Consider the following 15548-nt stretch of genomic DNA (forward strand, 5'->3'; position numbering starts at 1 on the left):
AGCACGTAATTGGTTGCGGTTTCTAACAATTTTTTTTTGTTGTCCAATTTCAAGTCTTGGTCAATTTACAATTTAGGAATTGGTGGAATTTGTTTTAAGGAGGGAAATTCAAACAAGACTTGGAGCCTTTTCAAAGTCAAGTTTTCAAGACTTTGACTTTCTAATACTTCTCCTTATAACATGGACCCTTGTTTTATGGAAAATTGTTGGAAAGTGGTTGAGATGTGATTGACTATTTGATGAGGGATGGGAAGTCTTTCAAGACTAACAAAGCTTCACCCCTTTTTCCTTCACCTTTATAGATCTAATGTTCACTTTATATATATTAACAAGCTATGAAGGTTATGAAGAACTTCAAGAACAACATCAACAATCACCAAGAACAACCAACAACAATATCCAAAAATACCACAATTTTCACACGGCCAACTTACAATTTTCACAATATAATATCTTCAACACTTGGCCAAGACAACTAAAAATTCAACAAAATGGTTCTTAGGCCAACAATGAACAACAATATCACGTGGCCAAGCTTAGAACAACAACAAGATGAAGACCACAAGTCTAAAACAGTCCACCACAACAATATTTCAACAATAATTCGGCCAAGACTTACGTTCACGAAAACAACAACAACAATGTAAGCTCAAACTTAGATTTAGACTCAAGAGTGTTAGAGGTGAAGAAAACTAACACTAGAAACAACAAAACAAGTAAAAATCTCGGCCAGGACACAACAATAATACAATTTTGGCCAAGAACACAAAATGGAAAGATTTGCTTCTTTTTTATTTTTTAGTTTTCTAACACCTTTTTTTTTTGAATTTTCTATCAAGCAAGCCCAAGATTGATCTTGTAGGAACAAGATCAATCCATGCTTTGATACCAAATAATACGAGAATGACAATGGAAACACGAAACACACTCCAAACAGTCCATAAATCACAACAAACCATGGACTAAATGGAGACCTCTCTCGGATTCGCTACAACTACACAATAACGAGATAGAAAGGGGTGTTTCAACACCAAATCAGCCAACCCAAACTATGATTAAAAACAAGAATATGAAGAACAAGATGAACTTAACAATGGGAATAACAACAACACAAACGGGTATACTACGAGATACAAACATTACAAGATTGCAAGAATAGAAAGGATAGATAGAGTGATATACACTATCTCATGAACTAAGAACCTAAGTGTATTCAAGCACCTAGACCCTTAATACAATGATAATAGGACCCCTACTCTCTTCAATGAGAATAAGAGAGACCTCAACCTCCTCTAGCACCATACATTCTAAGCAATTCCACCCTAGTATCACCCTAGTTACAAGTTTCGAATTTGTGACTCAAGGAGAGAGGACTTGTCTTTCAATGTTATACAACATTCATTATCATCAAAGTCTAATAAATGAAACCCTAAAATGTTCTATTTATAGATATTAAAAAAATAGTATGAAATATTCATAATACCCCTCAAGGGTGAGGTGCCCATCAAGTGCAAGAAGTGGGTTGATTTTGGTGTGTTTAGGCCCTCTTTTACACTTCACTTGTGCACTTCCTTGGGTGGATTCATTATGCACTCATTCACGTCCATCCTTGTGGTCGTACTTATATCAGACACTATATTCAACAAGGACCTTGTCAACCGATTCTTTCTCAATTTCTTCAAACTAGAATTGGAATGAAAATGTGTTGATTTAATTCGACATGATATGAGGGTTCATATTCTAGGTGGATGGAGTATAGTGTGAAGAAAGATGTTGTGTTTTTCTTGTATTGCTATTTATTTAAAATAATTATATAAAAGATAATGCAGGTGGATTTTTCATGAAAACCGGCTTTAAGACTTGGAATCATAGTTTGAAATGATTTTAATTATATGTTGGTGAAGTGAATAGTGTCCACAGAAGATGTTTCAATAAGATGCTAGATTTCAAGAATCAATCTCAATCAATTCAAGTTTCTTTGAACAAGAAATCTGATAAAATAAGAAGTGAGCATCGTACTCGTTTAGAGACTTCAACTAATGTGGCAAGATTTCTCTTTGAATTCGAATTGTCTTTTCGAGGTCATGATAAAAGTGAATCTTTCCAAAATAAAGGCCTTTTTCTAGGTCTTTTGAAATAGTTGGGAAAAATGCTTTTCGATTTGAAAACTGTTATTTTAAAACATGCTCCAAAAAATGCTATGATGACTTCTTCAAAAATTCAAAAGGATATTGTGAAATCTTGTGCACAAGAAACCGTGAAAGCTATAATTGATGACTTGAATTGAGATTTTTTTGAAGTTTTAGTTAATGAGTCTAAGGATATATCACACCATGAACAAATGGTCATTGCGTTGAGGTATGTTAACAAAAAAGGTAATGTGAATAAGCAAGTTATTGCGACTGTTCGTGTTGGTAATACATAGGCAAAAACGTTGAAGAAAATAATATGCTCTGTGTTTATGAGACATTCTTTAAGTACATCTAAAATACGTGGATAAGGCTATAATGAGGCTAGTAACATGCACGGAGAGATGAATGGTCTTAAAAATTTGATTTTGAAAGAAACTCCATCGGCATATTGCATTCATTGTTTTGCTCACCAATTACAATTGACACTTGTAGCCGTTGCCAAAAAATATTTGCTTGTGGATGAATTTTTTGCTATTATTACTAATGTGTTGAATGTGGTAGGAGCATCATTTAAGCACAGAGATCAACTTCGGGATGATACCAAACGGTATCTAGAACACCAAAATAGTCCGCAAATAGTCACAACAATATGCCTAAATCGCAACAACACGACAACAATACCATACAAGAAGCAAACACAAACTTAAAACAATAAAAGGATAGGTAACTTGACACAAAGAGAACTCATTAGGTAGCAACTAAAGAGTGTATCAAACTCTAAAACCTCTACGAAATAAGTTAACAAGCACCAAGTTCTTATGGTGACCGCTACGGGAATCAACTCACCTTAAGATCCACCGTTTCCAAGCAAAGAACAATATTGGCTTTTCCAAGCCCTAAGCTACAATAGCTAGTCCAAGCCCTAACTAAGAACTACACTAAGGTGGTCTACTCTCAAGAGAGAGGATTTTCAATGTCTCATATTTTCATCTTTAACAAACTAAAGAGAAAAGACCTAATAAGAAACTATATATTTATCCTAGCTTATTACATAGTATAATAGACCAAAATACCCTTAATGAAAAGGGAGGTCATGGGTTGTTTCTTTAACATGTGCAAACCCCAAAATACCCTTAATGAAGGGTGCTTCTTCAATGCTTCAAAAGCATGGGGTCACACTTCAAAACTTGTAGCCTCAAATTGGCATCAAATTTAAGACCCTACACAATCTTCCACACACGGGTTTGTTTAATGAAATGCTCAAAACGGGTCCTCCATGCATGTTCTAGTATCCTCGAGGTGACCAAGTCTTGAGCCTCTATGTGTTGGCCTCTGAAGATTTCATCAAAAGATAAGATGGTCATTTGTCCCGTATCACCCTCTCCTTCTTGAAAAGGATTCGACCTCGAATCCAAACCTAGCAAAATCGAAGAGAGGACAAACAAATACAAACTCCTCATGGCATGAGGGTTAGGGTTAGCACAACAAATCATCTCAACATGCCAAGGTTGCACATATTTGCAATATAACCAAGGATCCTTTGAATGAAATATTAAAAACTCAATGAAAGATGTACGAAGAATTTGGTTATGGGATTCACCAAGAGTGACACTTTGCTTGTCATGTAGACCAAGAAATAAGTTGGGTGCACCAACATCACCATTTCCATATTTAGCACCGGGGTCAAACGGGAAGAGTGGCCATAGACACGGGTCTAGACAACACTCCCTTTTCCCGTGGTCTCCACCCAAACTAAATGACATACTCTCTACAATAACATATATATCATCGAAAGAAAATAGAGAGTAGAGAAAAGTATCACTCAAGTCGACTTCTACTAAGGTGCCATCATGTGTGTACTCACTACTAGTTTCCCAATGATCACCATGAGTAGTCTCAACAATAAAGTCACACAAAGTAGAAGGAGTAACTTCCAAGACTACATGTTCCTTACCCTTAAGAGTACTCTCATCTTCCAAGAAGAGATTTCTATCTTTAGGAGGAATGTTGTCACACCATAGTGGGTTAACGTATAGGCTATAGCCTCCAAGGTAAGCTATACTATTTTTTTCACCATTAGGCTCATTAGGAGTGTTTATATCATTTTCAAATAAGACATTATACCTAAAGAGTGAATGATCCAATCCACGGGAAGATTTGGAACAACCAAGTTTCTCACTCTCTAAGAGATCAATATCAAGTTTTAAAGCAATTTCAAGCACAAGATTGTCCCAAGAATAGCTCTCGGGTTCACTCCCCTTTTGTTGAAAAACTTTTTCAAATACTTCACTCACTTGAGTTTGCTTAATCACATCACACACATACTCAAGTGGTGAACAATTTTCACAAATAGGTTGATTAACACCAATTACACAAGATGATGCACTTTCATTCAACATCTAGGCTTCAACACTAGGTGGACATAAATTGATCTTACAAGAAGAGTCGATTTGGTCACCAATAGGATCAACTAGTGTATCCACACTCACAACATGTACATCATCAACAAAAGGCAAAGAATCATTAGACTCACAAGTAAGTAAGCTACTACTCACACTCAATGGGCTACTAGCCACACAATTATCATTCACATGCACAAAAGCATAAGAATTAGCTATTTTACGTTGAAGTTCTTGAGTCGACTCTCCCTTGCTATGTTGTGAAGGTCCCCACAAGATTGGGAAACAACTTCACTTCGGCATTTCTCTTCTTCACTTTCCATGTCGGTACCTACACAAATGTCCTTAGAAATAGAAGGACAAACAATGTTAGCTCGGTTTGGTGGCAATCCCCTCACTTCGCTTCACACAACCTCTCCTTTTTGCACTCTCGGATTACCACCTTGCACACCCTTACTCCTATCAATCTTTTGTATCTCATAAGCATTCGGATTATAGTAAGTATTCACTTCTCTTTGCAGCTCGAGCAGCATGTATGTCATGAGGTGATTTCCCTATCGGTTTCTTACAACATTAGGCCAATTTTGCACATTTGGAACTCTATGTTGTGCAAACCAATCGGAACCTAAGCATACATGACCGTATGTCAATGGAAGAATATTGCACCACACCTCCTCATGGTATTCAAATTGGGAGAAGACAACTTTGACCCTTTTGATAACCTTAAACCCGTCCAAGAAATATGGAACAAGTAAAGGCTAGTGAAACAACCCCAAGTAGTCAACCATGGATGGAAGGATGTAGTTTCTATAGTACCTATCATTTAACACAACGAGGCAGCCCGGTATCCCACAAATGGTCACCTTTCCGAAGTGTACACTCCTTCTCGGATCAACATTGTAAGGTACACGAGTACCTCTTGGTTTTGGAGATGCATACCCTTTTCTTCTCGTTGGACAACCTCCACTAGAGCTAGTATAACCATTTACACTATATCGACCTTGATAAGAGGTACTACAAGGTGGAGGATATGAATCTTCACACTCCTCATGTGTACTCTCATCATAGCTCTCATAAGCTTTGCAAATGAAAGGGTTATACCTAACACCAAATCTAGGTTCGGAGTGAGAAGTGTAAGACTTCTCATATGCCTCAATGTCATCATAAGGCCCATCACGAGGTCCTACATTATCTCCAAGTTCACCATAAGTGCTAGGCACTTCATTCACCTCATTTTCTCCCTCAAAACAATAACTCTCAAATCTGCCCAAGTTTTGATCATGGCTATTTTCATAGCCTCCGCAATCTCCCTTAACTTCGTAGTCATAAAATCCCTCACTACAATCAAAGTCTCCCATGTTGTAGTTACAATAATCTCCGTCTATCGAAGACATGTTCCCCTTATATCACCTTTGTACCTACACAATGAACAAACAATATTAGTAGTAATAGCTCCTCACCAATACTCGTATACACCTACCTTTGTGATTCTTACAATTGGAGCGGCAAATATTGAAAGTTGTTTATACTCCGGTAGTCAATAGGATGTCAATTCTACTTGGCGGCTGAAATGGATTCTTGTTTGATAGATTAAAGACACAAAAACAAAATTTACTTACAAACTTGAAACAAAGAAGTTACTACGAGTTAAAAACGAGAAAAATACACAAATAACGAAGACACGAAAGAAACGGATTCAACAATTAATTTACAACTAAGTAGGTGATTACTAGTTGTTAATTAATTCTAGAATCAAGACATGAAACTAATGAAATAATAAAACGAAACTAAGAATCTAAAATTTTTTAGCTTAAGCACTTTCGGTGATGACGTGGCAGCCTCTCATTGGTTGTTGAAAACTGTCGAAAGTTTTGAGAAATATTTTTATTGTTTTCAATTTTTATTGATCATTGTTCAATCGGAAGAGTGTATTTTTGGTTTTGGGAGGGAAACAACAAGACTTACAGGCTTTTCAATGTTAAAAAAAAAAAGGCTTGACTTTTGTTTCACCTTTTTGGCAAAACACCTTTTGAAGCCTTTGTCCCCCTTTCTTCTTTTGTAGGTCTTGGGAAAACCCCTTTCTCTCTTTTGGTAATAAGACCTTTTAAAAGTCTTTTGACCCCCTTTCTTCTTTTATAATAGTCTTGGAATGTGTTTCAAGACTAACAAGACCACACCTTCTTTCTTCTTTGATTTTAGATCAAACAAACCACTTTCTCTTCAACAAGATATGAAGATGTTGAAGAACACCAAAAACACAACTTTGAATCTTGGAGTTCTAAGGTTAACTTTGGACCTCCCAAACATCAACAACATATATTTAAGCTCCAATCTTCAACAACAACATCAACAAAACATTTTTCCAGCCACCAATCTTCAATAACAACATCAATAAAATATTTTTCAAGCTCCAACCCTCAACAACAACATCAACAAAACGTTTTTAAGCCACAATCTCAACAACAAACTTCAATAACACTCTTTCAAGCCACCAATCCCCAAAAACCAGAAACCTTCAGAGTTCAAAAATAACTCGGAAATGAATCAAAATTTAGATCTAGACTCTATAAGTGTTAGTGAAGAAGGGACTAACACTAGAAACAACAAAACACACAAAAAAACACAAGAAAACCAAGCCTCAAATCTCGGCCCAAACACAAAAACGGGACAAATTACTTTTTTTTTTTGCATTTTTCAGTTTTTCCAACAATATTTTTGTGATTTTTCAAGATAGCAAGCCCAAGATTGATCTCGTGGGAACGAAATCAATGATGGCTCTGATACCAAATGGTATCTACAACACCAAAATAGTCCGTAAACAGTCACAACAACACGCCTAAATCCGCAACAACATGACAACAATACCATACAAGAAGCAAACACAAACTTAAAACAATAAAAGGATAGGTAACTTAACACAAAGAGAACTCATTAGGTAGCAACTAAAGAGTGTATTAAACTCTAAAATCTCTACGAAATAAGTTAACAAGCACCAAGTTATTACGGTGACCGCCAAGGGAATCAACTCACCTTAAGATCCACCATTTCCAAGCAAAGAACAATATTGGCTTTTCCAAGCCCTAAGCTACAATGGCTAGTCCAAGCCCTAACTAAGAACTACACTAAGGTGGTCTACTCTCAAGAGAGAGGATTTTCAATGTCTCATATTTTCATCTTTAAACAACTAAAGAGAAAAGACCTAATAACAAACTATATATATCCTAGCTTATTACATAGTATAATGGACCAAAATACCCTTAATGAAAAGGGAGGTCATGGGTTGTTTCTTTAACATGTGCAAACCACAAAATACCCTTAATGAAGGGTTCTTCTTCAATGCTCCAAAACCATGGGGTCACACTTCAATACTTGTAGTCTCAAATTGGCATCAAATGTAAGACCCCACACAATCTTCCACACACGGGTTTGTTTAATGGCATGCTCAAAACGGGTCCTCCATGCATGTTCTCATATCCTCGAGGTGACCAAGTCTTGAGCCTCTATGTGTTGGCCTCTGAAGATGTCATCAAAAGATAAGATGGCCATTTTTCCCGTATCACAAGACCATCAAGCAGAAATGTTGGAGCAACTACAAGAAAGTAGTGAAGTTTAAAGTGGAAAAAGATTAAATCAAGAACGAGGACTTCAAAGGCCAGGTGACACTCATTGGGGATCATATTTTAGAACATTGGATAACTTCATTATTTTATTTTCATCTATAACTTATGTGCTTGATGCGATTAAATGTAGAGGCTCTAATCCCAATGATAGATTGCAAGAAGGAGCATTTTTGATATGATCAATGAATTTGAACTTATTTTCTTGCTTTACTTGATGTTGAAGATATTGGTGATGTCCAATAAGTTGAGTGCATCATTACAAAGAAAAGAGCAATATATTGTCAATGCTATGATATTTCTTGACATTACTAAGACAAGATTGCAATTGTTGAGAGATGATGGATGGGTTGCTTTGATGAATGAAATTCGTGTTTTTTGTGATAAACTTGAAATATTGGTACCTAAGATGGATGATTTTTATTTTTTCGAAAAGTCAAAGCTTACGCCTTCTAGTGTAACTTACTCACATCACTTACGTGTTCAACTCTTTTATGCTATAATTGACTTGCAACTTCAAGAGCTCTTTTATGCTATAATTGACTTGCAACTTCAAGAGCTTAATAATCGTTTTGAAGTTGTGAGTGCTAACTTGCTTATTAAGATTGAATCCATCTAATGCTTATGCTAATTTTGATAGGGAAAAAATAATAATAATGGTCAAACACTATCCATGTGAGTTTGGTGAATCAAAGCTTCGGGATCTTAGTTACCAACTTGATACTTTCATTATACACATGTGACGTGGTGATCCTATATTCTATAATTTGAAAGGAATTGGTGATTTGGCAGAAGTACTAGTTAATGCAAATCTTGGGGAGACTTATTCTCTTGTGTGCTTGTGAAGTTGACCTTGATTCTATCAGTCGCTACTGTAACTGTAGAGAGAGCTTTTTAATCCATGAAGCATATCAAAAATGAATTGTGTAGCGGTATTGGTGATGCATTTTTAAGTGATTGCTTAGTTTATTACATTGAGAAGGATATATTTGTAAATATAAGCAACACTGCAATCATTGACCGTTTTCAGAATATGAAAACGCGTCGATGTCTAGTATGAAAGGATGATCTACTTTTGTTATATTAGTACTAAATTAATAACATTTGATCATTTTGAAATTTATTCTTTGCTCATAATTTTTTATAATTTTTAAGATTAAAAGAGTTGTATGTTAAATTATGTAGTTGATAATTGACATGATTATGTTAAAGATAGTGGTGCACCCCCTATCTTCAATTCTTGGATTTGCCTCTGGACGCTACCAAAATCATCAACTCAAAATAAGTTATTATATTTTGCAGACCAAAATTATGAAATAAGGATTTGTCATAGCACAAGTAGCTGTAATTTCTTTTTTTTTTTTTTAATCTATAAAAATATATGAGAAATTGATGTTTCTCCCGCTCTCAAATCATCTTCTCTGTTTGTACATTTTATCATTTATGCGTTATTAAATGTTGACGAGGTATAACAGATGATGGATTACTTATGAAGTGTCTATTTTCAGTGTTGGTTAATTAGCTCGTTTCTAATGAAGATCAAGAGTTTATTCATGCGGATGATTAAGATTAATCTCATAGTATCAACAAATTATTGGAATTTTAACCATATATAAATCTTAGTATTTTCTTTGTTTTCTTGTTTATTCAAGTAATCTGATTCTTATCAATTTGCATATTCAGTTAGCAAATTGTTTTTTCGATTGTCCGTGTGATTTTAACCGATCGAAGATTGAGAATTTTGTTTTAGTATTTCTAATCAAAACTACGTGGAGAACTTTTTTTTTTTAAAGCCAGTGTTTTTTTCTGGTTTCCCATCCGGTGTCCGGTACCGTGTTGGAGTCCGACTAATCGGGATTCGAGCCGCGTAGGGACCCATTCAAGGGAAAGCGCTCCCTACCAAGGATTTTTTCATATTTTGTTTTCCCATCCGATGTTCGGTAACCGCATTGGAGTCCGACTAATCGGGATTCGCACCGCAGGGCTTCATTCAAGTAAAAGTGCTCCCTACCAAAGATTTTTTCATACACAAGGCTCGAAGCCGAGACCTCTGATCAAGGGAAAAGCAGTCTCATCTGCTGCACCACAGCCAATTTTTAAAGGCAGTGTTGTTATTCATAGTGATAGTAAAACTCGTGATGTTAAATCTATGATGTGTAAGAGATACTCTTTCTTCCTCTTTTTGTAATGATTATTTTTTTTTTCTACTAAGAACTGTCCAAAGTGTGGACAAGTCCATTAGTAATATATATATACACTCCACATCTTATTAATTAGTTTGGGTAAGATATTAGTTATACTTTCAAGTCAACCAACTCAATTTTACTAATTAATAGAGTACCATTCCGATTCTTCAAATAATGATTCAAAAGCAAGATTATTGGTAGGCTAACTGGCTAACTATACAAATTAAAATTTATGTTAGTCCTTTCGTGTTGATTTAGTGTCGATAGAATTGTGTAATATATGCACCAAATTAAAGGGTGAGATGTGGTTGGGTTAATTAATGAAATGGGTGAAGATCATCCAATCTCAAGTTTAAATTTTATCGGAGAAAAAAAAAAAATATATATATATATATATATATATCACTTTCACTTCGTCTCCAGAGTCAAACTATTTGAGTTTGACGATAAAATTTACACACAACTTTATCACACATTTATGCAACGTGCTATATTCACATTTTGAACCCCTGATGAATAGAGTGTACTATAATAATTAGTTGAGATGTATATTAGAACTCGTCACTTAAGATCAACGACGCACCAATTTTTTGCCACTAGACTAAGTAAACTAGGAGTTGATAATGTCCAAATTCCTAACCTTTTCATTCTTACGTCAATCAGTGCATGCATGCATGTCTTGTAGTAATAATTAACAGGCTAGCTTTTAATAACAGCAACGTGCATGCCACTATTACTATACATTTATATATATTGCAAATTTTAACTAATCACGAAATGCTAAAATCACTCGTTGGTTGAGCAGGTGATCTCTTTAGAAACTCCGTGCTTGTGGACTTGTGATCATGTCGATCGGGGACAACAAGGCGCCTAGCTAGTGCGGTTTATGTGATGATGGTATCACTATGTGAGTATTAATTACGTAGTATCAAACTGTGGGAATACATGGACGAGAAGAAGAACATGACTTACCTAGTAACGATAATTTCGAAGTTGCGATCATAGGAGAGAAGAAAAAATCAAAAATGACAAAATGAGCGTTAGAACAATTGGGTGACAGAGAGAGAATGGAGAATTCTCTAATATTACTAGCTAGTAGTATACTTCCTCCATTTCATATTAGATGACCCTCTTGCTAAAACTATTTATTTCATTTTAATTGTCTAAGTTCTAAAATCAAGAGAAGTTTATTGTGTTTTTTTCAATACTACCTCTATCACTAAATGACAATGTAAAATGTATATTATATTCAAATTTAATTTTTCAATGTATAATTGATAGGGTAACTACTTTGATAAAATAAACTTCTATTAAATATTTTTTAAGAGAAGTGACATGTCAAGTCAATAAGGGTCTTAAAACGAAACAGAGGATGAAGTAGATGTGTCCCAAAGTGAAGAGGAACTGGGTCGGGCTGGCCCGTTCCAGCCCGATAACCTGGCCCATTAAGAGGGCCCGACCTAATTTGACGGCACGATGGGCCCTCGGGCTCCAGGCTGTCGGTCCCGGGCTGGGCCGTCTTTGTTAGAAGGCTCGATGGATCAACCCGTTTAGAGGCCCGGACCAAGTTAGCCGTTTGGATTGGGATCCAACTGCCAAATTGGATCGTTGGGCCAACGACATTATAGCCGTTTGGAGCCCCAACGGCCAATTGGCCTATTTAAATAATTATTTTTTTAATTCAAATTTTTTTCTATAAATACCCCCAATTCAAAATTCATTTTTCACATAAATCTCATTCTCTCAATTCTCAATCTCTCTCAAATATTTTAATTATCTCCTAAAGTGCTAAATTTTATTTTTTAATTTTGCGATTACAAATACAAGTGAAAGTTTTCTGAAGTTGCAACTTTCGGATACTTTAAAATTTGGTGTTGTCATTCTATCTCTTACTTTTAATTTTTAATTAGTGTATTAATTGTTGGGTATTTATTTTTATTACTTTTATGTATTTTGAATATTTTTTAATTTGATTTATAATATGAATAAATTAAGAAACCTCGGTAAAAATGTCAAAAAAATTTGCCTCAGAAGTGGTAGTGATAGTAAAAAATGAATTGGTGGCATTTCCGGTAGAGGAAGTTCAAGTACTAGATATACCCGTATGCCTCCGGTACCAATTAGTCTACCTTTTGAGGAAGAAATAGGTGTAGGTACTCACGATATGAATTATGCAGAAGTTTAGAAAAATTATAGTATTGAAGAAGAAAATGAAGTAGATGTTGTTAATTTAGATGAAGATGATGAAAATATTGGTTAGACACCCGCAGCAGAAAATGCTAATATTAGATCTTAATCGGTTAATCTTCCTCCCCGCTCTCCCGTACCCCAAGAGCTCGTAGAAAACTAGTATTGCATGAAATTTTTTTACGGAAATAGAAGGACAAACTAAGATGCAATTCAATATTTGTGAAATTATATATGAGCATAAAAGAGGAGGCAATAAAGGAGTTACGGGTTGATCAGACATATAAGAGAAAATCAAGCGAGAGAGTTACTTATTGCACAAGGTGGTGAAACTATTGGTGGGCCAGCACAAACCAGATTGAACCCAACAATCGGTCAATTAATTAAGAATTATAATAAAATGAAGCACCGAGAAGAAATGCCAAAAATGATAGCTATGGGTTGTTTTTCTTTTACTTTTGCTTCTTCAAATGTATTTATTCATTATATTCAAGCAATTTATAATCATATATTTAATGATATTCCTAGAAGCACTTGTTGGGTCGATATTTTTGGACTCCATGCACAATATGTTTATTATTTATCTACATTATTAAAAAATATTCAATGTAGAATTTCTTTAACTTCTGATCTTGATCGTGTTGTTAATAAAAATGATTATTTAACCATTACTTGTCGTCGCTGGATAGATAATAATTATGTTATGCAAAAACGTATTCTAACTTTTTTGTATGATGAAAATAGTAGACATACTGAAAAATTTATTTTTGAATCTATTACTAAAGTTGCAGAATATTCTGGTATTAAAAGAAAAAAATTATGTATTGCTTTTGATAATGCATCTAACAACAAGGCTGCTATTGACAAGTTAAAAGCTGACATTTCTCCGCCATTACCTGAAATATTTCATATTAAGTGTGCTTGTCATAAATATAATTTAAATGTAAAAGATGATCTTGAATTTTTTGAGTTTTATATTGAAAAGGTACGGCTTGTTGTTGACTTTATTCAAGGAAATAATCGAAGAAGAAGAGTGAGAGAATTTAAAGTTAAATGTGAACAAAATGAACTTAGACCAATATTAATGCATGAAGAATGTGATACTAAATGGAATGCTACTTATACTTATTTAAAAACTTGTCTTGCTTATAAAGTTCCTATTACAATGACTTTTAATCAATATTCTAGTTCTTTCCTCGAGTGTATGCTACATGATTCTGATTAGGTTGTAATTGATGATTTTGTTAAGTTTTTGAAAAGATTTTATATAGCTACGGTTGAATTTTTCGGCACTTATTATCCTACTGTTTGCAATATTTTAGCTTATTTAGTCGACATTTCTTGTTTGCTTAAAAAATATAAGAATAAAGGTTACAAAGAAGCTGTTAGTGCTATGTTTGCTAAATTTAAAAAATATTTTTATCCGCTTTCCCCAATTTACTTGGTTGGTGCTATACTAAATCCATGTAGGAAATATAATACTATGTGCAAGTTTAGATTTATTATTTATACTTCCATAAAGATAGAGCCTAAAGAAAAACCAAATTTGTTTACGGCTATGAGTGGTGCGAACATTTATATAGAAGCACTATATAACCATTATGTTGATTTACTTGATATAGTTGTACCGACAAATATCACTCCAACTGTGGCTCCTCAAGCTCTCGAGGAGCCATCATCTTCTAAAGGCTGTCATATAGTGGTTTTCCTTATTACTTTTTGATTTAAATATTTGGGACAAGGTTTCTCCTTCAAAATACACAATAAATTCTCGGAAAGAGCTTAAGTATTATCTTCGACAGCCGATAGAGGATCATAGAGCAAGGATCAACACATTGGATTTGTGAAAGAATAATGAAAGACAATATCCTGTGCTTTCAAGATTAGCTATAGATATATTGAATGTTCCAATGTCAACCATTGTATCAGGGAGCGCTTTTAGTCAGGGACGACAACAGCTTGGAGACAACCGACACTCATTAGGAAGCAATCTATGAATATTCTAGTTTGCCTTAGAGATTGGATTAGAGCAGAACGAAGAAATCAAGGAATGGAGCTGGAGCCGAAAGACGAATAAAATCTTGAAGAAATTCTGACTTCAAGGAAAAACTTAGCACAATCAAGTCTAATGCATGGTTTTCCCTCATTGATTTTGACTATCCTATGACAATTTCCGTTAATATTAACATGCACAAGTTGAAAAAAATGATGCAAAATTTTTAGATTTTTCATTCATGTAAATTATAAGTTTTGGATCATTTTGCAATCAATGAAATACATTCATTCACTTCTTACTTTGTAATTTTTTTATTTAAATTAAATTTCTAATTTGAATTAAATACTTTTAATATATTACTATCAAACTTTACACTAAGTAATAAACATAACAAACATATATGCAGTATATATTTGATGTATACATGTCTGTCTATCTCTCTCTATATATATATATAGTGTGTGTGTGTGTGTTGTATGTATAATGTTTCAAGCGGCATTTTAAGTAGTATATATTCTACATATATGCATATATATTTTCTATAGACTAAAATAGTAAATACTTAATGTGTATATGTTTCTAAAGTAGTATAATATGTAATGTATATATGTTATATGTGTATATATTTTTTATAGACTCTAAAGTAGTATCTAGTTAACGTATACATGTCTATATGTTTTCTAAAGTAGTATCTATATATATATATATATAGTGTATATATGTTGTATGTATATTGTTTCAAGCGGTATTTTAAGTAGTATATATTCTACATATATGTATATATATTTTCTATAGACTGAAATAGTATATATTTAATGTGTATGTGTTTCTAAAGTAGTATAATATGTAATGTATATATGTTATATGTGTGTATATTTTCTATAGACTAAAATAATATATATTTAATGTGTATATGTTTCTAAAGTAGTATAATATGTAAATATATGTTATATGTGTATATATTTTCAATAGACTCTAAAATAGTATATATTTAACGTATACATGTCTATATGCTTTCCATATATATATAT

General features: G+C 34.0%; 1 protein-coding gene across 1 annotated transcript in view; it reads left to right on the forward strand.

Annotated features, from left to right (window-relative positions):
• The window catches only part of LOC124888773, a 13507-nt gene extending 4740 nt beyond the window's left edge, over nt 1–8767 (forward strand). Inside the window, exon 2 of the mRNA XM_047400062.1 lies at nt 8375–8767. Coding sequence (XP_047256018.1) covers nt 8375–8767 — 393 coding nt within the window. The remainder of the gene's footprint in view (nt 1–8374) is intronic.
• Nucleotides 8768–15548: the final 6781 nt, after the last annotated feature.

Source organism: Capsicum annuum, chromosome 11, assembly GCF_002878395.1.
Source record: "Capsicum annuum cultivar UCD-10X-F1 chromosome 11, UCD10Xv1.1, whole genome shotgun sequence".
NCBI classification, from domain to species: domain Eukaryota; kingdom Viridiplantae; phylum Streptophyta; class Magnoliopsida; order Solanales; family Solanaceae; genus Capsicum; species Capsicum annuum.